A 22859-nucleotide genomic window follows, 5' to 3' on the forward strand; every position below is an offset into this window, starting at 1 on the left:
TTCTTATTCCCGAAATTTTAGATGGTAAGATCTGAATAGCAAGATTGTGTTAAAATATCAACTAAATTATAGTGTTTATGATATTCACTGGCAACACTTTTCCTGAGGATTTGCATCTGTGTTTCCAAACTACCCAATCAAGTATGAATTCAAGTATTGATACCATATCATTACCAACTGATGCCTCACCAAAACGATAATCAATGTTTATGCCACTTTTCTTTATAAACTTTGCATATATTTTATATATTTAACACTGATGCAGTAAAGCCTTTTCTGCCTTCTGACCAAATCCTGAACAAAGACATGTTACATTGTGCCAGTGTTTTTTTTAAAACGAGGATTTATGAAGTATTTCCATTTAATTGAATAAATTAGGAGAATATTCAAATTAAACCTTTCTTTATTGCTGAGGCTTGCAAGCTTAATCTCTAAACACGTACTTTATGAGTATAAAAATCCTCCAAAAGTCTCTTGTGTTTATGAGAAGCCATACCAAGTCATAGTTATCCCAGGATTTAAATGAAAACATACTCAAATATATGAACTTAAAAATAAAGTAGATGACACGTTGTTATTCATATCACAAAAGCAAATTCCAATATACTTTTACCATTAGCTTCTTCACTGAGCTCAAGATCGATACTTAAAATAATTAAATTCCAACAGCATTATTTTAGATATACTGTATAATATAAATCACACTTGCTTTTTTTCTAATTCCATTTTGCAGTACATCCTCAAATGTACTCCATGTTCCTGTCAAACTTTACTTTTTGCTGTTCACAAATAAATACAAATCTTTCCACTTACTTACATTATCCCCAACCCCTTCACCCTACATCTGTTCTGAGCCTTACCATCCCGTCCAGAAAGCTGCCTCTCGGTAAAAAGTAGGTTAGGGAAAATATTATATTTATCCTTTTTTAAAATATACACCCATGTATAGACAAAGGCTTAAATTAAAGAGGATCTGGCTTTGTTCTCTTTATCTGACTAAATCATGGTGCCATTTGAGAAAGAGGTATGTACGGCCATGTCTTTTTAGGAAACAGATCACCCAATTTGGGTTGCGATGATTATTGGGAATAAGAAGATTCAGCCAGCAGGAGAGTTCATCTCCATGTTGTTATTATGCATTTTTCTGTACAAATGCAAGACTTACTTTACCTTTGTCACATAATTTAAGTCATAATTGCAAAATGTCTACAGTAATCAGCTCGTTTTCATGTTTAGTTCTCAACATTTCTTATCATGCTTACAACTTATTGCATACTTACCATAAAAATAAAATCCATTGGTGTTGAATTTAAGTTGTAACTCTTAGTGGCCCTGGCTTTTTCGAGAGTGTCTTTAGTCAGATGAGGCTGCAGGGACTTCGAAGGGGAGGCTGGTTCCTTACTCAAGGGGCCTGCTGTCCTCCTCAGTAGCGGGTTCAGTACCACGGGTCTTCACTTGGGCATAGAACCTCCAGAACAAACCTGTAAAGGTGACCCTTCATCTGCATAGATAATAAATTAAGTTGAGTCTCATACTATGAGGAGTAGAACTCCCCTTAACATCCAGAAGGCTGTCCTAAGAGGTAACCAGCGGTTGTCCTGGTCCTTGAGTGTAAAATAGGTCAGGAAGGTGCCCGAAGTGCCTTGGGAACTGTCCGTGGTCCTGTAGTGTGCCTGGTTCATACTCACTCTAAAACCACACTGAATTGTGGTAATCCCCAACAACAGCAGCCAAGTTTGCTACGCGTAGCCTCTCCAGCTTTGCATTTTGCTTTGTCGCCAGGGTGCCTTAGCAGTATTTTGTCAGTGATGGCATTCCATCACGTAAAAACGAATCTATACAATCTTCATACATACTTATCAGAATAAAATGAAACAAAACACAAGAACATTTGATTATTTGGGAATCCACTTCACATATGTACAAAATAGGAATTGGCATGATTTTGCTGTGGCTTCCATGTTGTCCCCAAGACACCACAGATCTTAAGGTCTCTTGCTTCCCCAACACTAAACGCCTCACTTTGCTACCTCTGTTCTATTATAATTGCCTGCTAATTGAATTTTGATCTGCAATCATGCTCTCATTAGAAAATTTTTCATTCTTGTTTGTTGTATAACTGTCATCCCAGTTTTTCCTCCTTAGCCCTCCTTCGTCTAGCCCAGCCCCCACTTAACAAAGCATTATTTTTTATCCCATCACTACCTGATTCAAAATCATTCAATTAAAAAAAACATTTTGTTACAGGCACTGTGGCAAAGAATATAGAAGAATATTGTTATAGTTCTACAGGGTCTACAGGAATATTGACTTTTCCCTGAGACGGCAGTGATTGTTATTAAATGTCATGGCATCGAGTCTGCTGAGCTACTCTGACTGGTCACGATGTTCTGACTTCACCCAGTTTCTGAGCCCCCGCCCCACTCCCTTAGCCTGCACACAAGCCCCTTGCTCAAGGCCGCATGGCCTCGCTCTGGGAACGCTGACTGTAACTGTTGTAGAGCCTCTCCTTACAACTACCCTTTCATCATTCCACTCTCTGTCATAAGGAATACTGTTTTTATTGTTTGCCTTTCTGGATTCTACCAATTTTTTTAAGGACTGGGTTTTTTCCTCCCCTCACCCATGATTACTTCAGCTTATGGTAATCTTTTTCTTCTTGAATGTTTTTAGCATTCTTCATTTACTGGCTTCTTTCTTAACAACTGGCCATCAGAGATTTAATTGAAACCCCCATTTGCAGAATGAATAGCTCCTGAATCTGTTACCCTAGCCATTTGTGTATCGAGTAAGGGATTCAGATATATGTAAATTTAAATTGAATCAAGATTTTACCAACCATTTACTACCCACTTTGAATAAGTTCTTGAAATCTGTGAGCCTCATTTTCTCATTTATAAAATCAGGATGATAAAACTTACCTTTTAATGAAGGTGTAATGAGGACTAATGAGATGGCATATATACAGGCTCTGCCAATTGCTATGCATTCGATAAATGCCCTTGTACATCTGGTCCTGGACAAAGCATTTTTGGCAATGTTTGGTCCATGCCAAGTGGTCCTTGATACTCAGTACTGATCAACATGCCCATGCTTAGAAAATGTCTCTGGGTTCAAATAACCCATAAAATTTATTTCTACTTTTACCGTATATGATTAATACATTTAAACACTATCATGTGTAATTGGTTCATTAATTCCATTGTGCCGATATTGCAATAATAACCCTTCTTGCCTTGGTAGCCTAGCTGGTCATGGCACATGGGGCTAGGCCAGCGATTTTCAACAGGTGTGCTGTGAGATTTTTTTTAACTTTAATTGCTGTTCAAGTAGAGTTTTCTGCCTTTTACTCCCATCCCAGCCCACCCCCAGCCCTCCCCACCTTCCTCCCATTCCCCCCTCTCCCTTGTTTTTATCCATGTGTCCTTTATACTTGTTTCTGCAAACCCTTTCCCTTTTCCCCTGAAATTCCCTCCCCTCTCCCCTCTGGACACTAATCAACAAAACAAACAAACAAGCAAAATATAACCAAAGACACTGTAATAGACAACAGGCTGACATGAGATTTTCTAAATATGTAATACCTATTTAGTCAAGAGCTTTTCCCTTAGATTCTCAAATAAAAAAATGACAACAGCCAACACAACAATAGCTGTTTGGTGTGAATGAATTTTAAAAATACCTAATTTTTGTCAGACTGTCAAAAAGTATGCTTTTTGGTGTGCCACAGAATTTTAGTGCCCGTAATTAGTTTGTGTGCCATGAGATGAAAAAGGTTGAACATCGCTGGGTTAGGCACATGGTTTGGCTTGGCCCGAATGTCTCCGTGGATATTTTGAATAGGACCAAATATTGATTAATCGTAAGTGTTTACAATTATACTCAGTTTCAGTTTCTACCACCTTTGATTATTGTGCTTAGAAGTTACCAGAACATGAAGGTCAGCATAGTTGTCTCTCATCCATTTTCTGTTACCTTTACTCCTAAAGGTATCTTTTGTTTCCTCCCAACAAATTAACCATTGGATATAACTTTATACCATAGATTATTTCAATAAAAACTGAAATTCTGAATTCCTATGAGAAAAATGAAATATTGCTTGAAAGACTGCAAAAGGGCAATTTCCCAAGTAATGTAAATTATGTTGCATTTCTCAGACTCATTCTTATCTTGGTTACTTTCTCCACTAATACTTGGGTTAACATGGATGAGCTTTATGCTGAAGTCATTGGTATAGTCACTGCAGCTTCTGTCTAGGCTATTTATTGATATGGCTCAGTTTGTATTGCTCTTATGCTTCTATTCATTATAACTTGTATCTTGAACTACTTCTTAAGTGATCGTGATTTGTGTAAGATTGGTATCGTGAGGCGCTCTTACTGATGCAGATTTTGTACATGCAAGGGAAAAGATAGAACACATCATGCCCATATCCTAAACAGCATTTTTTTCTTTTTCTCCTATTTAATATATATCTTTGATCTCCTTTGTTTCCAAATAGCAGGATTGTAGTATTCCCTCATAGTGATTGATCCTTATTACTTTGATGCATTGTAAGTCACCTGAATTTTTGAATTTTCTAATCTTACAATAGTAATACATACTAAACTTATATTTCTTGTAGCTTAAAGAAAACTAGAAAACCAGTTTTTTTCCAGAGCATAGTCATAAGAATTTTATTGAGACATGGAGGGTACCTGCCCGCCTTAGAGATTATTAAAGATTTTTTTATGTTCAATATTGTTTCAGAGTAAAGAATAGTTTATTATGTTCTAATTCTTTCAAAAATCAATTAGCAACAAGATATTGTTTGGATGCTGAAATGAAATGAGAATTTTCTTTGGGTAATGAAAAAACTGACTGAGGTTAATTTAGGAAGGGGAATTCTATATGTCTAACTAAACATGTGGTATTCAAACTTTGAAAAATTAAAAAAGGAAATCCACGGAAAAAACAGTTAAAAGTAACCAAATCCAATGTATCCAACTATATTCCAGGATGCCAAGTTAGCAATATTTTCACTTTTTGTCATTTAATATACCTACTTTAAAATTTTATATTTAGCAACATTACATATTGTCTCTCATACCTAGAATTTATCAAAATCTGAAACTAGGCTAAATTATTTTTAGTGTTAAAGAAAACCAGATCAGCTCCAGAAATTTTATGTTTGTGAGGCACAGAGTTACATCTCTAAGTAAAAACAGAGCACATTGTGTGAGACAAAATTTGGCAGTACTAGGAAAAATTAACATGGTCATCTAGAGTTATTTCAAAGCATCAGAAGAATAGCTATCCCTGAAGACAGAATTATGGAAGGTTAATGCCAAGAGAGGTCTAGAAGATTCTCTAATCTTTTTAATATTGTGTATCATGAAATTAAAAGTAAAGCAATTATATCGAAAGACCCTTACAAAGGAAAACAGCAAAGGAGCAGATGGAGAGGGAGTCGGGAATTGAAACAGAAGAAGGAGGAGGATTGGAAATAGAAAAATAAGGGGAAGGCACATAAGTTTGTGCTAAAACATGTCAGCTGCCAGTCTGAGAAATGACCGATAATACTATCTATACCATTTTCTTCTTCCCAGAAAGTAAGGAAAGTGGTAACTTGCTTCCCCCAGGAAAGTGGCCTCTGGGCCAGGAAAGCATCCGAAAGCTGTGCCTGAGCATCTATCTAGTGCCGTATCGTCCAAAGACCAACCAGTTCACACTGTGTCTAGCTGAAGAGTTGTGACATTACTTTTTGAAGAAGAGACAAAAACAAAAAAAAACAAGCCACCGACTTCCCTCTTACTAATTCCTTAATTCAGAATAATTTCACGGCACCGTTGGAAATCTCCTCTAAACAGGGCAGCCTGTCTCTGAATGCGTGCCTGGAAACAGACCCTCTTCTGTTTACAGAAAGCAGGAGTGCCCAGAGTTTGAGAGGTGGTGGAGAAGGAAGTGAGCTGGGCGAGAAAAACGAGGTGCAGAAAAATAGTCCAGAACCCCTGAAATAAATTACTCTTCTGCATAGTTTTGACACTGTTTATCTTGAACCATATGCAGACAAATGGAGGTTTATGCAGAGAGATTTTCTCATGAGTAGTACTGCGGGCACTGCTCTTTTCCATAAACACTCCTTTGAATAGAATGAAATCCACCAATTGATGAAAAAACTGTTCATTCTGATTTTGGTTGGCCTTTCCTATGCCACGTTTTCATAAAGTAACTTTGTTCTTAGCAGATATGTGCACAGAGGTATGATGGCATTCCGAAAACTTTTAAGGAAACCTCTGGGCTTACGAGAGCCAAGTAGTCTTAATGTTTTAGCACCAAATAAAAGCTTGAATTTCTGCTAAGAATCAGAAGCGTGTAACCAGGAGCAGTGCTTAAGAGGGGTGAAATTACCAAAGTTTTCAGCAGTGTCTCAACTTCTGGGCAGACAGAAGGTAATCTGCCTTTCAGTCCTTGTAGGACAAGATTTGCTTGAGTGCTTTCTGGCATGCTGGGGCCTCCCCTTTGTGGATAGTGAGCATGATTTAAAAGAAGCTGTGTCAGCACTGATTTATACATTGACAGCTCAGGATATTAAGATATGGGCAAACATACAGCTCACCCTTTTACAGATTAACCTGGAGACTGCATTAGGCAAATTTGATAGCATTAAAAGATTTTGCCAATTTGTCTGGAAACAATTTCTCTTTTGTAGTGTGTCAAGGGTAACACTTCATGCCATTGTACTAATTTAAATGGCTTTGATAAATCGTTCAAGAGGTTAGAGAATAATAGCGTAGATATATATTTAGCGCTTTAAAATAAAAGGTTATTAACTTAATTGTTAAATGAATTTAATCTGTAAAAATCAAAAGTGCTCAAGAATGTTAAGTGTTTTCTTGGAACCACCGCAGCCGTATTATATCATGAGGCTTTAAAATCTTCTTAGAAAATAAAATTACACTTCTACATAACTTCCCGAGAAGTAGAAATGCTTTAGGCTATTACAGTAGCATGGTAGCTGTTCTTTGGGAAAAACCTTTGTTTATGAAAGCAATAAAATTGCATCATCTCGGAGGTTCACCTTTTTTTTTATATTGTGTGTCCCAAATGGTAACATTTGCACGACATCAAGGGAGTCTCCTGTATGACTGTGTGCCCCAGAGACCTTCCTAAAAATGAGATGTATTATTGCATGAGACGCTTGCTAGGTACAGTAATTCCAAAGCAAGGAATTCAAAGAGGCCCCTCTAGATTAAATCATTGCACCCTTTCTCAGTAGTTTTGTGAGAGAAACAGCTATTCTACGGGAATGTTTAAACAGTTGTTTTAAGGACAGAACTCGGATATGAATTAGCGCGTTTGGCAGATCCCAAACTGGAAACAAGGTCAAGATTCAATTGTGCTCTGATCTCAGTCCTATCCCTGTACATCTTCGTGTAGAGCTGACAACTCGCCCGATTATTTCATCAAATATTCCGCTTCTGTCTCAAGTGAAGCATTAAAATACTGTTTCTTTACTGGCATAATAATATCACAGAGCACCAAGCTACTAGGTTCAAACACTGCATGTAGGACTGATCGGATTTAGTATTTAGCAGTTCATTCTAACCAAGCACATTCCTTAGTGTACATAAGGAAGTTTTATTTCCAAAAACAAGCGGCCAGAAAAAGCAGGCTTCACCAAGTTCAGAGCAGCCTTCTTTTTTAAAAAAATAAAATATTTGAATTTTAACAAATGAGTACTTAAACTACAAAAGAAGATTTATTTGCTTGAATTTCATGTTATTTAGAAAGAACTGATACAGCTTTGGAACTTTTTACCGTAGATGTAGGTATCGTTTTAATGATGATGCTACAGTATACGCTTTGTAGTGTTTGGGGCTGAAATTGGCATCTTTCAGAAAAGCAAAGATTTTCATTAATTTCCTAACACTTTAAAACCTTACTTCCTGGAGAGTAGTATATAATTCGGGAAGTTCCTTGAGTGAAAAGTGTGCCGTTTTTCCAGTGCAGAGAATTCTCAAATAATGATCAACAGTGCAAATTATGGGAATAGCGAAGCTTCAAATAGAACAACTAACTGCTAGCTTCCTAAAGTGTATTCCTGGTTGGGACTAGCAGGGGAGCTATATGGGACCTCATTTCTCTTCCTTGATTTGGAGTTCTCGAAGGAAAACTGCTTTTAAAAGGAGAAAACCTAAAAGTAGTCTTGCTGTTTCTTGCCAAGGATAGTGAAATTAACATGCAGCTGGGCTTCTCTGATAAATGGATTCTGTTAGGTCACTGAGGGGGTGCCTGTGACATTAAGTGATTTACAGTCCTTTACCTTAATGAAATTGTTTCAGCAAGATGACGCTGAAAGCTCTTAATGGATAGCTTTTCTTGATGTAATGAAATTGCATTCCTATGGCATTTAATATAAGGTGCAGTTATTATTTACAGGAGCTTTCCGAGGGCTGCTATTTGCACAGACAGTCCAGAACAAAAAGAGATTTCAGTGGCGGCACCGGGGCCAGAATGGCTCGTGACATTCTTAAGCAGATGAGTGTATTTGTGAGGGCATTTCAGTGAGCGCAGCCAGGGCTCCCTAGACCCTTCAGGAGACTTCCTTCCCCGCAACCCTGCACATCTTCAGCCTTTTACATCTATTCTTGTCCTCTGTTTCGCAGGCAGCTGGATTACAACCAGATCAGCTGTATAGAAGATGGGGCATTTCGGGCTCTCCGGGACCTGGAAGTGCTGTGAGTATCTCTCAATTCTCTTACTCCTCACCGGAGCTTTGTGTCTGGGGAGTGCTCGTGTGGCAGCTTTTCTGCTAGCTTAAAACCTAGTGTCAGCATGGTCTCCTGAAGAGACGCCTTAACTCACAGTGAAAACAAGGACCAGTCCAAATGTGTGTGCAAAACCTCGTGTGTCGTGTCTGTAGGTTTAGATAACACTGTCTATTTAAGAAGCGCACTCAAATGTTTACACATAATGTCCTTGCAGTGTTTTTTTTTCTTATAATAAAATAGTCTCATTCATGGAATTTGTGAGCATTCCTAGAATTGCTAAACATTAGGGTACCATCAGTTGTATAGGAAAAACCATAATAACAAAAAATAAACCTCTGAGTAGCTGATATGTTGATACAGTTTGCAGTTGCTATGGAATAGAAAGAGTTTTTTCTCATTTTCAAACATCATTTTTAACCAGGTAACTTAACATCGATCTCGTAAGGCCATCTTGAAGGCGATGGTCTAATTTTAATGAGCCGCCCACCGGGCCCATTGAAAGTCCTCACTACTGACTTGGTCCAGCACTACACAGTGGTTTGGATGGTAACTGGCATCTCCTCCTTTTCCTTCCTGGGCTGACGTGGCTGACAAAATGTGTTAGAGACAACCGAGTAACCTCTACAGGTCTTTGACTTGGTAACATAATTTAAATTAAATTATTAGTTACAATACAAATGATTTCCATGAAAACTAGAGTGACTAAAAGCCAGTGCAGCCATCTGTACGTTCCTGGATTTTTTTTTCCCCCAGCAGTCAGAGAGTAACATTTCCAGCTTTTTAAACATACTTACATGTTGCTCCCCCTTATAAAATGTTTTTCTGTGCTCTAATTCATCCTTGCCTCTGTCTGTTCAGAAATCGAAAACTGAATTACATGTGAAGAAGTTTCCAATGTTGAGTCCAGGTGGTAAAAGTTATCGGGAATCATGAAATCCTCCGGAAAAAAAAAAAAAGATTCCATTTGCTTTATAAATTCAGTTTGAGGAACGAGATGCAGTTCTGAAAAAAAAAAAACATTTAATGTTTCAGGCAGAATGATGTATTTTAGCAATATCTCCTGTATGATTTTGATTTTGTGGGTAAATGAATAGAATCTCTAGCTGTGTCAGGTGATGTTATTATTTCTAAAGGCTTACGTAAGAATGACTTTAGTGAGACAGACTCTGCCTTGAGGATGCGTGCTGTTCTCCCCAGCAGGAAAAGTCACCTTTGCTTCTTTTGACAACAGTCTTAACTTTGTATATAGAAAAAACATTCAAGGTGCTCACCAGACACGTTTTAAGGTCGCTTTTAAAACTGTGTTCCAGAGCCAATTTTAACATATGAAGCTCACTGATGCTAATGCAGAGTCAGATTAATTCGGATAGAACTATGATTTCAAGATACTAGTCTGATGTCAAGAACGTAGCCCATGCCACTGAGTTTTGTATGTGAAGAGACCACTGCAGGTCTTATTTAATTCAACAGAGCTGATCGAGTAAAAAAAAAAAATTGATGCTAAATCAGTGCTCCTAACTAGAAATACGAATGATACCAATCATTTTGTGGACATTTTGCTGAGTATTTTGAATACATTAAAATTCCGTAAAGTATTTTGTTACTGAGTTTAAATAAATATTTGATATGAAATAATTCATAGTTAATATATTGAGTTATGTTAAGTACTCTATAGAGAGAATATGAATAACTATATTTATATATTTACATATGTGGAGAAATGGAGAGAGTGTATTTGACAGAGAAAACCCACCATGTACCAAGCACTGTGCAGACATTAAAAACCTTTTACCCTAAAATACAACAACTATTTCTTTGCTTTGTTATAGACAAATAGCATTGCTTTCAGAAGCAGCGAATCCATGAATCATAGTCACCTCATTCATCTTGTATGTTGTGTTAGCAAAATATCTAAAAAGTGACTTCAGAAAGACCCACTGTCATATACATGCCCAAGAGTGATGAACAGTTTATGGTCCATGGAATTAAAATCAAAATTGAAACTGTTGAAAAACTTTTGAGGACCTAATATGTAGGTCTCAAAGAATTACATAATGATCAGGGTTTGTCTGCAAAAAATAAATACATAAATAAAATTAGCACATGCTATTAGAAAATATGAATTTCTTTCAAAGTAATTTAAATATTTTATATAAAAATTTTTATAAAGTCAAGCACATATTCTTTTAAAATATGTTGATTTTTAAATCCTTATAATTTACATAACCTATAAAGAAACTGATGAAAAATTTAAGGAAAAATTGGATGAAGTACTGAAAACATTGGAATTTATTAAGCCCAAATATCTTGTTACATAAATGAGAAATTCACCTATTATAAACATTTGGTCAGGAGCTTTTTGATAGAGTTAACTTCTGAAGGGTTTTAGAAACCAAGTTCTCTGCTTTGCTTATTTTACCAACCATAACTCTCTTAGATTATATTATTTCATTATGTAGAAATAATGAAGAAACATTAATTGGCATGTTACCTTAAGTTTCAGATTTCCAGTGATTTAGATTTTTTTAAATTTTAATTCCATGAACCATTTACGAATGTATGTATATACTGAGGCCAAACAAAAGATGAGAGTAATGATCCAGGGGCACTGATGAAAACTTGTTAGATCAGGATACATATGGGGTAGAGCAAAGAAAGTTCAAGAAGGTAAAGTTGAGGTAGGTGAAAGCAAGCAGGCAATTTATCACTTCATATGTTTGTGGCCTTGTTGGGGAATTCTGGTTGGTAGGATTTAGAACTTAACTTTTTTCTGAATATGAAGATACCATGTCAAAAATGACATTGGAAATTAAATCTAGATCCATGTTTTCTCTTTTTTTGTTTTCTGCTAGAATCAGAAATAAAATATATCCCTTGAGCTACTAGTTTTAGATAGTTTATTTTTTCTTCTCTATAGAATGCACACAATTTAATTCAATTGAAACATGGTGGTTCATATCCATTAAATATCACACCAGATCCTATGCCTGGCGCTAAGGGAGTAAAAAAAAAATAAATAAGTCAAAATCTAAGTCCAAGAGGGCCTACGTAATTAGCAAGGCTAACGTTTTACATTTACATACCAAGGTGTCCTATGTACAAGAATACGTTCTCATTACAAAGAGAAAAATCTTGCCATTGCACACAGAAATAGACTTTTTCATGACCTTAATGTGAACATGTCATCATACTTAAGCAACACATATTTATTGTTAATTTTTAAGTAAAATTTCATTGGTTCCATGTATCAGTATCAATATTGCTTTGCCGACATCAATAAAAAAGAAAAAAATCTGATTTAATATATTGAACGAATCTTGTTAAATTACTTTATTCCTCCGTGAAAAAAAATGTCTAGGCTATAAAAAAATACTAAGGTAATTTTTGTCTTCATTTGCATTAAGCAAACTGACATTTGGGAGAAGACTTCAGATTGATAGCTACCAGCTTCAGCATTAAGTGAAATTCTTTTTTGTGTGGAATCTGAAGAATTACAGTTCCAAATGAATGTGTATCTGCTGCATTGAGTTACTTTAAATATGTATTACCCTCAAAGTCACATTTTAGTATGCCGTGTCCTCTGCAGATTTTTGCTCTATAAAGTCAGCATAAATTTTTAGGGTGGGTAAAGGGGTCACGGGAAAGCGAATCCCTTTGAGAAGCGAAACCTTTTAGTGCAAACGTCAGGATATGTTTTAATGGCATTTGGGGGAAAAAAATCTCATTCCACTTGTGTGCACGGAAAATGCTACAGGCACTTAGACAACAAGGAGCCGTCCACCGCGGAGCTTTACAGATCCTTCATAAAGTGGCCTTTTTTTCCATGTGACTTCATTCAGATCACTTGGATTAGTTCTCACATCATTCAATACACTGCGACACAGGAGAGTAAAGAGAGTCGGTGGGCGTTCCTGATACGTAGCCCGAGTGCCCCACTTTACCAAGGAGTTTCGGTGGATCTCTCGACCCCAACCACCCCGCATCCCACCCTTAACAACTGCAGCCACCGGCTGGCCTAACTTGGCCTTCCAAATGGGCTAATTGCTTAGCCCAAACGGACTTGGTCCACAGACTCTGAAATATTGGAGTTGGTTGCCAGTATTTAAAAATTAAAAATTGGGAGGATTGATCTCAAAATTTCCAACTCGAGCTTCTCTTGAGAAAATCGGAGGGTTTGGCAGCCTTCCATGACAGCAGCGCCATAGTTCCTTGGCACTGAGTATTGATTGACACTACAGCAAAGAAGAGCCAGCTTCACAGGGTTCTCCCATTCCCCGCTGTCTGCTGCTCTTCCCCGTCTCTCTTCCCCACTTTATTCTGGTACATCCAGCCTGCTCCTCTAATGTAGGTTCCCCGCCTGGCCCCTGTAGGCAAGAGAATTTGCGACTTCTGATTCAAGCCCTTCTCCAACACCCAGGGTATCGACCCGAACTGTTGATCCCGTGTTTTCTGCCTCCTTCAGCACCTTGCGCAGCTTAGTCAACAGGCTGCTGTATCTTCTGTCTGCTAGAACCAGGTTCTGCCTCCACACCACACTCACACAACCTCGGGATAACGATCTTTGCATTTTCTTCTTGCAACCAGATGTCTCCAAAGGGAAAAAAAAACATTCTCTTCTTATTCTCATTAGCTCTGAGTTTTTGTAACTTGAGTAATTCATCTCACCAGTTGGACTGTTCGCTATGCTCATGTAAGTTATATGCCGGATGTATTTTTTTATATTTTGCGTTGCCATAAAAATAAGAGCCATTCAGGAAATATCAGATGAATGAATGTTTAGAGAGGTAGCACTAGAAATGGTAATAACACAACAATGCTTGTTAGGGGAAAAGGAGGAAAAGTTTGGACCAAGCAAGAATCATACTTACTTTCAGCACATCCCCGCTGACCGCCTCGGACTTATTCTAGCTTCACGAAACCATGATCAGCACCACATAGCTCTTAAAAAAGGGGCAGTATGTGAGGCTGCACATAAACACTTAGGATATGGTAAACTTTTAATATACTGCTACAGAATGTCACTCCATGCCCACCCAAGGCAAGCACCAAATATAGATACTGTTCTTACTACTGAATTTCAACAATGGCTAATGTCTACAGGAAATACTAATTAGCAGGACTATGTCTCAGGACCTGAGAGAAGTGATGCTGTGCTATTGCTATGAGATGTCAGTGGAGCTTTCAAATGTGTTCATTTACTCATAGACGCTAATTACACATGATACCTCTCCGTGGATGTGTGACTCCTTACTGTTTCCACTGTGACTGTCTTATGCTCATTTATCATATAAACACACATGCATGCATGTTCACGGTGCATCAAGCAACATGCAAATAGTAATGATGCTATAGCCGAGGCCATAAATTTGTAGTAAATATTTGATAAAGCTGAATGCATAGTGATATATTCAAGTATAAAACCTATTAATCATCTTGTTCTCTATGCCATCTCTACCAGGTAATTAAAACAACTATTGGTATAAACATATTCACTCGATGCTTTCTTTATATTCACATATACAATGATTAATATATTCCATATCTAACATTTTTTAACTGTTTTTTTTTAATTCTACAGCACTCTCAACAATAACAACATTACCAGACTTTCTGTGGCAAGTTTCAACCATATGCCTAAACTTAGGACTTTGTAAGTAGCCACAATATATATATAAAGGTCAATCTAATCAATGAAGCATTTCCCTTAAGTACTATTTTTAGTAAGCAAAGGACAGATCATTCATTATGGTGTAGACAAGGGAAACACCAGATTTACTGAAGTTCTGAAGATGGTGTTTGAGTAAATTATTCTGAAAACTCGAAAGCTGTCTTCTAAGTGTTATGTGTTCCGGGAAGTTTGGGGGAGGAAAGTTTACTGCGAGCCGTCGTGGAGGTCAGATTTCATTAAGAAATGGGAGGCCCCGTGATGGGCTGTCAGAAATGATAAATGGTAAATCTTTATGATTTTATTACTGTATGTCAAGCAGCTCTAATAAAGCTAAACTAGCTCTCCGGCGTTCTTTGTAACATAAAATTACAGCGTCACCTTCTAGTGTTTCTGTAATTAAGGTTGTGTCAGCGTTTCTATTTAAAAATACCTTTTCAGGGTTGCAGATGGACATTAAAATATTTTAGGTGAATAAAATGGCTCTCCAATAAAATATTTTCTACGGCTATATGTTTTTTCTCATGGAGAAAAAATTCATCATTAAAGCCCTGGGTGGGGATATTTATTGAAAGCATTTTCAGAGATAAATCTCATTTGAACTCAGTTTCAGAATTAGCTTGACCTAAAAAACTGTATTACATACAGTGTGTGAGAAATAGTGAGAAACGTAACCAAAGCACTGTACTTCTTGAAAAAGTATGTTTTTAAGTAGGATGCATATATTCATTGGGTTTTCAAAATATTTTTTATTTCATAACAGCTGATAACTAGATATATTACATTCTTTTCTCTCTTTAATAAAAATCTATTCAATTGCTGGATATTAATAATTAGGCGATACAAATCTTAATGTCATTTTTCCATCACATGTAGCTCTGTATGCAATAATCCATCATGATAATTTTCTTGGAATATGATTTAGTAAAATAAAATAATTCTAAAAGTATGCAGACATAACTAAATTTTGTTTTCTTGGGGGCTATCAGATTGGATAATCTGACCAAATTAAGAGCTCAGTTCACTCAAACTATATTTAATGAAATTGGTTTCTCATCAAATGTAGTTGATTTTTTTAAAAAATCGATCAAACTTTCATTCTTTGCAACATAAAGCCACTAAGACTGTAAAATCATTTATCATCTGCATTTTTGATAGTGTGCCTTATTCTCTCATGGAAATCCACCACCGTTTCTCGTACTAAAGGGTTTTTCCATTTTTCTTTTCTGATATCGCTGATGCGCATGTCACTGAGTCACGGTGACGTGCTTGGTTCAGATGGAAATATTTAGGGAACAAGATCGGGGAATGTGCTTTGTGGCTTCCAAAGATTGCCCCTCTGTCCACCATGCACACTGAGCCGGAGGTCTCCCAGCTTTCCCAAAACATAGCTTTTTGTTCTGTGTCTTACCACCTAGTTTTGATGCAAGACTGTTCCATAGCTGCAGCCTCAAGGAGAATGCCATAGAGTTACCTAACTTTAAATTCCCTTGCTTTGGTTGTGTCATCATTCTACATTATCACTGCTACTTCAGAATTCCATTTTTATGGTACAATTATCTTTCTGGACTGAGTTCCCTGTTTTAATATCCATTACTGTTATTGGGTTAGAATTGAGCACATCAGCTAAAAAGGGCTAAAATGGTATTACTATGTCATAGGTGATTCTGGGAATGAGGCTTTGATTTATAGCTTTGGATGTCCTTTTCTTTAGTTTGAGAAAACATAAAAGCCAGTTTGAAGTCATTTGCCTAATTTAGTGGATACATTTGTCTGATGTTTTATTAATGGAGGAGTGCTATTTGCCACTTGGATGGGTTCCACGATCTGGGGTGGATCCCTGCCAACAGAGAGGGGGCCCACTTCATTCCTCCACTCCTGGCCATTTATGTCTTTTAATTCCAGTTTCCACTCTTTGAGGATAGGTCCCCAAGAGCCGAGAGCCGGAGATCCCTTTTTGTGATATTACACAAAAAGAAGGAAATCAGAATAGGGATCTGAAAGAAGTGTTTTACACTGAGTTATTATTATCTTGTTGAGGAAAAAATGAAAGTGACCCTCTCTGAAAAGATTTTGCGAGCATTCTCCGCAGAGGCTCATAATGAGAGGAGTAACTAATAATTCAAACCAGGAGTACAACTGACTTTTATTAACAGGCCTCCTAGCCCTATTCCATGTTTTACCTCCCGTTCCCCAACCCCTACTGGCTGTCAGTATGTCTGGACTGCAGAGCAAATTGCCTCGAACTTCCCGTTTTCCTTCACCCTTTTGGATGAACATAGCCAGAACATTTTCACAGCCCTTTTGCAGGTTCTGTGTATTCACTCAGCTCGCAGATAAAAGACTAGAGACTTGATTCTGTGCTCGTAAACCTGTTTAATTTTTAGATAAATGATGCCATGAAATTTGCTGCGTGGTATGTGATCATATGTTAAGAAATAAAGCTTCTTATTATTGCTCAAGAATTTCCCAGGTTTTGAAATATCTATTTCTGTGTTTTTTTTGCTTTACACTTCTTGCCTTTCGTTTAGTCGCCTGCATTCCAACAACCTGTACTGTGACTGCCACCTGGCCTGGCTCTCGGACTGGCTGCGCCAAAGGCCTCGGGTGGGCCTGTACACCCAGTGCATGGGCCCGTCCCACCTGAGGGGCCACAATGTCGCTGAGGTCCAAAAACGAGAATTTGCCTGCAGCGGTAAGAGAGGGAGGACCTTCATGTCGTTTGACTTTATGCCGTATGTAAGGAGACTGTGAAAAATGCATGCTTTAAGGAGTTCAGTGTTTCTCACTAACGTGCAATTGTGCACTAATCACTCTATGGAAATCCTCTGTTTTAGTGATGATAATAATATGTTCTAAGACATTTGTGCATGGTTCGTAATTACTGATTACTTATACCCAAGGTATGATGAAAGACTTTTCAGTTTTCACTCCAGGGGAAATATAGGAAATCCCTAGATTTTAGGTCTATTTGCTACTCATTATTTTCCCTTTAAGTAATCATTTATATCTACTTTTATGTTAACAACTGGAAATATGATTAATTAATCCTGGATCTCTGCTGGGAAATTCAAAAAGCAACTCCACTATAGTTGTAGAGTGACAGAATGCTTTCTGTGTATACATATATACTAGGGGTTCAGTTCTACTTAAAAGAGATAAATGGCTAGCCTTAGGAACAGAATTCTGAAAACAAAAATAAGACATGGGCTGTTTAAAATACCAGCAGGTAACATTTACTTAGTTCTTTATATGTGCTTAAGCACCAATCTAAGTATTGCAAACATGTTTACTTCATTTTACCTTCCTCATAACAACTGCAGAGAAATGTAATATTATGAGAAAATGGAGTATTTTGAGCCAATCCATGGATAGATAGATGTGTATACTGTATTTATCAAATTATATGTTAATATTATTTTGATCCATATTAACATATAATTTGCTTTATAAATATAGGGCTGGTTCTGCTTTAGAAGTGACTGCCCAGATACAGTAAAAGACACCTTAATAGTATATGTAATGCCTTATAAATAGTTAACCGTTTCTTAAGGGAGTGAGAAGATGCGCTAGTATAGGATTCTAAGGGATTGTCACCTTTTAGTCCTTTTTTATGTATTTTCCCGCATTTTTTATAACTCAAAAAAATTTTTCTGGTAATGTCATGGAATGTTCTCAATAGGCCTGATTGCTTTTTTTAAAAAACAATTAAATAATGAAATGACTAACAATTTGTTACTAACCACGTTTTTCTCTCTTCACTTTCCCTCCCTGTTTTCTAGATGAGCCAGAAGGCAAGTTCACGTTTCTTTTTTAGACTGTTTTTGTCAAGTCTGAGGGCTCGTTGAGGGGCCCCTTCCCTGCATAGGGGAGAGGCCTTCCCCCGCCCCAGCAGCCACCTGTGTGCACATGCCTGTTTGCTACAGTACCACTGATACTGCTCTTCAGCTTTCCAGCAGCAAAATCTCATTTCAAAATAGTTGTGTTTCCAAATAATGAGCAATGACGTTACCTGCAGGAAATAATGAGCAATTTGTTACCTGCAGGAAACAAATACTTATGCTAATATTTTAGGTTATGGGAAGCCACAGCCAGAAACATACCAACAATTACAGAATGGTGTGTTACAAACTATTATAATAACTTCAGAGGAAATGACCATTTTTGCAACTATGCAGACATTAAACTTAGCATGGTCTAATTTTTTCCCACATTTATTGCCACGTGGTTACTTATTTAAAGTCAACAGGGATGTCTACCAAGGGGGAAATTTTTACTTTTGAGGTAAAGTAAGTTGAGCTGTACAGGCTGAGTAAAGACCACGCTCTGTTTAAGCTTATTCTAAGTGAAACACGGCTTAGTCTGAAGTCGATGCTTTTCTGGAGCTCAGAATCGTATTGAGTAGAATTCCAGTTTCAAATCTGAATGTAGTGTCTCTCACAATGATTTCAAGTCTTAAAAAAAAATGATCATAGTTGTAATTCCTTTTAAAAATCTTATTTGCCTCATCACAGTGTTGGACCCCCAAAATGTAAATGTCTGCTTCCTTAAATATACTTTAGAAATATAGGGCCATTTTATAATTGGGTATTCGGAGTACTGTATTCGACCTGCTTTGTTATTTCAGATGAGCTTGTATGTTTCATAATTATGAAGTTCAGGCGGGAAAATGTAATTGCTGTTTGTGTTTTTGTTTTTTTTCAGGTCACCAGTCATTTATGGCTCCTTCTTGCAGCGTTTTGCACTGTCCAGCTGCTTGCACCTGTAGCAACAATATCGTAGACTGTCGTGGGAAAGGTCTCACTGAGATTCCCACGAATCTGCCTGAGACCATCACGGAAATGTATGTGCCCTGTAATTTCCTCCTACCCCTCCACCTCCCCAGGGGCCCACACCGTGACTTTCCTTAGGGAAGTCTGGGTTTATCAAAGGCAAATCTGATCAATTGGCTTAGACAAATGTTCCTTTCAGAATGGTATTGACCCTTACTCTGTTTAATTAAATATCTTGTTAAACTGGCTAGGATTTGTCTTTTTTAAACACAGGCAGAATTTAAAGAGATGCATTTTAAGGATAAATAGCACTTGCCCTTCCCTTGGGAAAGGGTTATGGGGCTATTTAGGAAAAATAAGAATAGCTCTTTCAGTCTGACCGTGTGGGTCCGGGGGTCCGCTGCAGTCCGTTTCAGGCCGGGAGCGGAGGGTAAGCAATAACAGAAACAGAATGAGCAGACCACGTTCAGCCTCTGCAAGAGCTCACGTTTTAAAATGCAGTTTGGGTATTTTGTGTGAACCATTGTGTAGGCCACCACAAAGTATAAAAAAGGGTAATAATATGAGTCAGAAAATACGACACTTAAATTAGTGATCGTTGTAGCCTATGAGTTGGTGTTAAACCCACCCAAAGTCAAATTCTCTTGACAAAGTGTTTCACACTGACCTTGCGTATGGCCGCAGTGCGCTTTTGACCTTGCCAAGCACATGTCCCGTGGATGAAACGAGGCCCTGTAAAACATGTAGTGGGCTGCTGTTGCCATCAGAGATGTGAGTGTTAAAGAAGACCTTTACTCTGATGATACCCATTCACTAAGAAACACTTCTTAACCACCTAGGCAGTCATATCATTGTTTATGAAGCTAATTCTAAATTTTATCTAAATAAATAGCATTGGGCATCTTTCAGTTGAAATAATAAAATGGGACCAACATCTTGGGGTAAATCTACATAGTAGGCACAAAAATAAGTTATTTTTAAAAACTATTACTCATTTTTATTGAACTTGCTGGGGTAAATTGGTAATAATATATGAATTTCAGGTGTACAATTTTATAATACAACAGTATACTCTATTATGTGCTTGCCACCAGAAGTAGACTCCTTCTTTTTTTTCTTTTTTTTTGCCGATTAATCACTCTAATTACTTTATATGAATTATATGAATATAATTACTTTATATGAGAATAAACTTAATTCACAAGACCTGCTATCATCTCTTTAAAGTATCTAATGTACACTGAAAACTGTGCTCAGAGCTTTGCTGTGTTAGACAGGATCCTCTGTAGGGACTCTAGAAGTTATGGAGATTTGACCCAGACATGGAATAATATATGTACAAGATAATATTATTCTTGTCAAATTGTTAGTTGATGGGACACTGTCATACATAGAAGACCTTTGTGTGTATATTGTAGCTGAACTCAGAAAGAAGGAGAATATATGGTTTCAGAAGAGGTGGGTGATAGCTGATAGAAGAGAAAGAGCAGGAACTTAAGGCAGAGGTGGCCATGAGTATCGAGTTGTAGAGATTGTACATTTGAGCCTAATCGGAGTACTAGGTGCATGTTGAGGCATCATGGAAAATAATACCTGAGAAAGGACATCTCGGTGTAATTTTCACCCCATAGAGTATTGAAGGACTTTCATCTTAGAAGGTGTAATGTGATCAACCAGATAGTGGAAAGACATATTAAGTTTCAGAATAGGGGAATACTGTATTCATGTATCCAGGCACCAGCACGAACTAAAGGTATTTATTCCTGAGGGCATGAAGTGGAGGGCGAGGGACCGTGGTTAATGTGGTCAGAGAGTTTTAGTTGGAACCACAGGTCTGCCTACTGCTGACTCTGTGAGACCGTGGGCAAGTCAATTCTCGTCTATGAGGCTGTCTCCACAAACAAAAGTAAGGGCTATCGTTAGTTTGAAATGGAGGCATGAACCCATGTAGAGCTTAATGTGCTTAGCGTATAGTAATCATTCAATTAATGGTACCTTGACCATTGAAGCCTTCATGTGGAAGGGAATTTATGACATAGGCCTTGAAGAATAGGTGGTATATAGAAGTGCAGAGATGAGAAAAAAAGACTTTCAATGTTAATAAAACTTCATAAGCAAAGGCAGTAAGAATGGTGATACAGAACACTAAGAAACTCACTTTGGTATTGGCATCCTGAGAGAGTGCAGGAAAGTAAAATTGGAAAGGGTGGTTGGAAGTAATTCATGTAGGGCCTTTGGTAGTATAGGGATCTTTGTCTTTATTTGGACTGCATTTGAATATGGGAGTTTTAATATAATCTTCAATAATTAATCTGACAGCTATACACCAGTGGATGGCAAGAGGAAAGAATACCAGGCCTGAGGCCTCTTAGGAGGCTATTATGTTGATCGAGAGGAGATGTCAGGAGAGCAGGAGCTAATAAGTAACTGTCGGAAGGATGATGTGGAAGCAGAATTAATGGGATTTGAAATTTGATGTGATGAGGGAATAATGGAGAAAAATGAACCAAAAGTGATGCCAGAGTTTCAAGTATGAGGGATTGGGAGATGATGGTTGTATTGTTGTATGTAAGAAGCTGAGGGGCAGGACCGAAACTGGGAAGGAAGGTGGTGGTAAGCAATGCTTCTGAAATGCCGATGTACCAAGAAAGACTTGGAGGTACCGAAAAAAAACAGACTGTGAGTAATGTGAAAGACTGGAGGTAATATGAGAGATTTAAAGTGGTTTATCTCATGTGGTCTATTTTACTTTTTACAATAGAGCTTTTCTTCTCTTTTGCACGCTCTATAGATTTTGTATGATGGTAGAATTTAGTAACATAAAAGTTATACAAAATAATATGTCCCATTGATTTTTGCCTATATTGAGGAGGTGGTGTATGCAGTACAGCTAGAATAAATTAAATTCATGAATTGAAATGAAAATATCTGTTTAGCTCTAGGTGAATTTTATTTCTCTGATTATTACATTATCAGCTTTATCAGTGGAGCATCTGGTAATAAGTCACATTGATCTTCAGCTCCAACAAAATACCCCCATTACCATTGGTTGTATTGGCATAATTTACCAGTTTACTAATCTATTTCTTTTATTACACTTATTTTTTATTAGAATAAAATGCATCAGTAAAATTCATAAAACGTGGAAATAAAGCTATGTAACATCTTCTAAAAATTTTGATAGATCCAGATTTTAATATCTGATGAACCAAAAATTATAAACTCATATTTTTCAAATGATTTTAATCTGGATTTTGCCATAAATTACTAGTAGGATTTCTTTTTTTTAAAGATTTTATTTATTTATTTTTAGAGAGGGAAGGGAGGGGAGAGAGAGAGAGAGGGAGAGAGAGAGAGAGAAACATCAATGTGCGGTTGCTGGGGGTTATGGCCTGCAACCCAGGAATGTACCCTGGCTGGGAATCGAACCTGGGACACTTTGGTTCCCAGCCTGCGCTCAATCCACTGAGCTACGCCAGCCAGGGCTAAGGTTTCTTTATTGGACATTATTAGATATTAATTTCAATAATGTTGACTTGATTTCCTACTCTGTGTCGTATGTCCTTATTCCTGAAACTATCTCATAATACAATTCTGACCAAAACAAAGTATGTTTGTGCTCTGTGCTAGAGTAATCAATTGCCAATCCAACCTTGACTCATCCTTTTT

At 37.3% G+C, this 22859-nt stretch overlaps 1 protein-coding gene across 13 annotated transcripts in view; it reads left to right on the top strand.

Annotated features, from left to right (window-relative positions):
• The window catches only part of SLIT2 (slit guidance ligand 2), a 329343-nt gene that overhangs the window by 198185 nt on the left and 108299 nt on the right, over window positions 1-22859 (top strand). For 9 of the 13 annotated variants that reach the window (XM_036019209.1, XM_036019239.1, XM_036019222.1 and 6 more), the window contains exons 6-10: window positions 8649-8720; window positions 14332-14403; window positions 16950-17113; window positions 18201-18212; window positions 19123-19261. In XM_036019209.1, coding sequence (XP_035875102.1) covers window positions 8649-8720; window positions 14332-14403; window positions 16950-17113; window positions 18201-18212; window positions 19123-19261 — 459 coding nt within the window. The remainder of the gene's footprint in view (window positions 1-8648; window positions 8721-14331; window positions 14404-16949; window positions 17114-18200; window positions 18213-19122; window positions 19262-22859) is intronic. The other 4 variants (XM_036019216.1, XM_036019233.1, XM_028507403.2 and 1 more) reach the window with 1 other exon arrangement.

This window comes from Phyllostomus discolor, chromosome 1 (assembly GCF_004126475.2).
Source record: "Phyllostomus discolor isolate MPI-MPIP mPhyDis1 chromosome 1, mPhyDis1.pri.v3, whole genome shotgun sequence".
Taxonomy (NCBI): Eukaryota; Metazoa; Chordata; class Mammalia; order Chiroptera; family Phyllostomidae; genus Phyllostomus; species Phyllostomus discolor.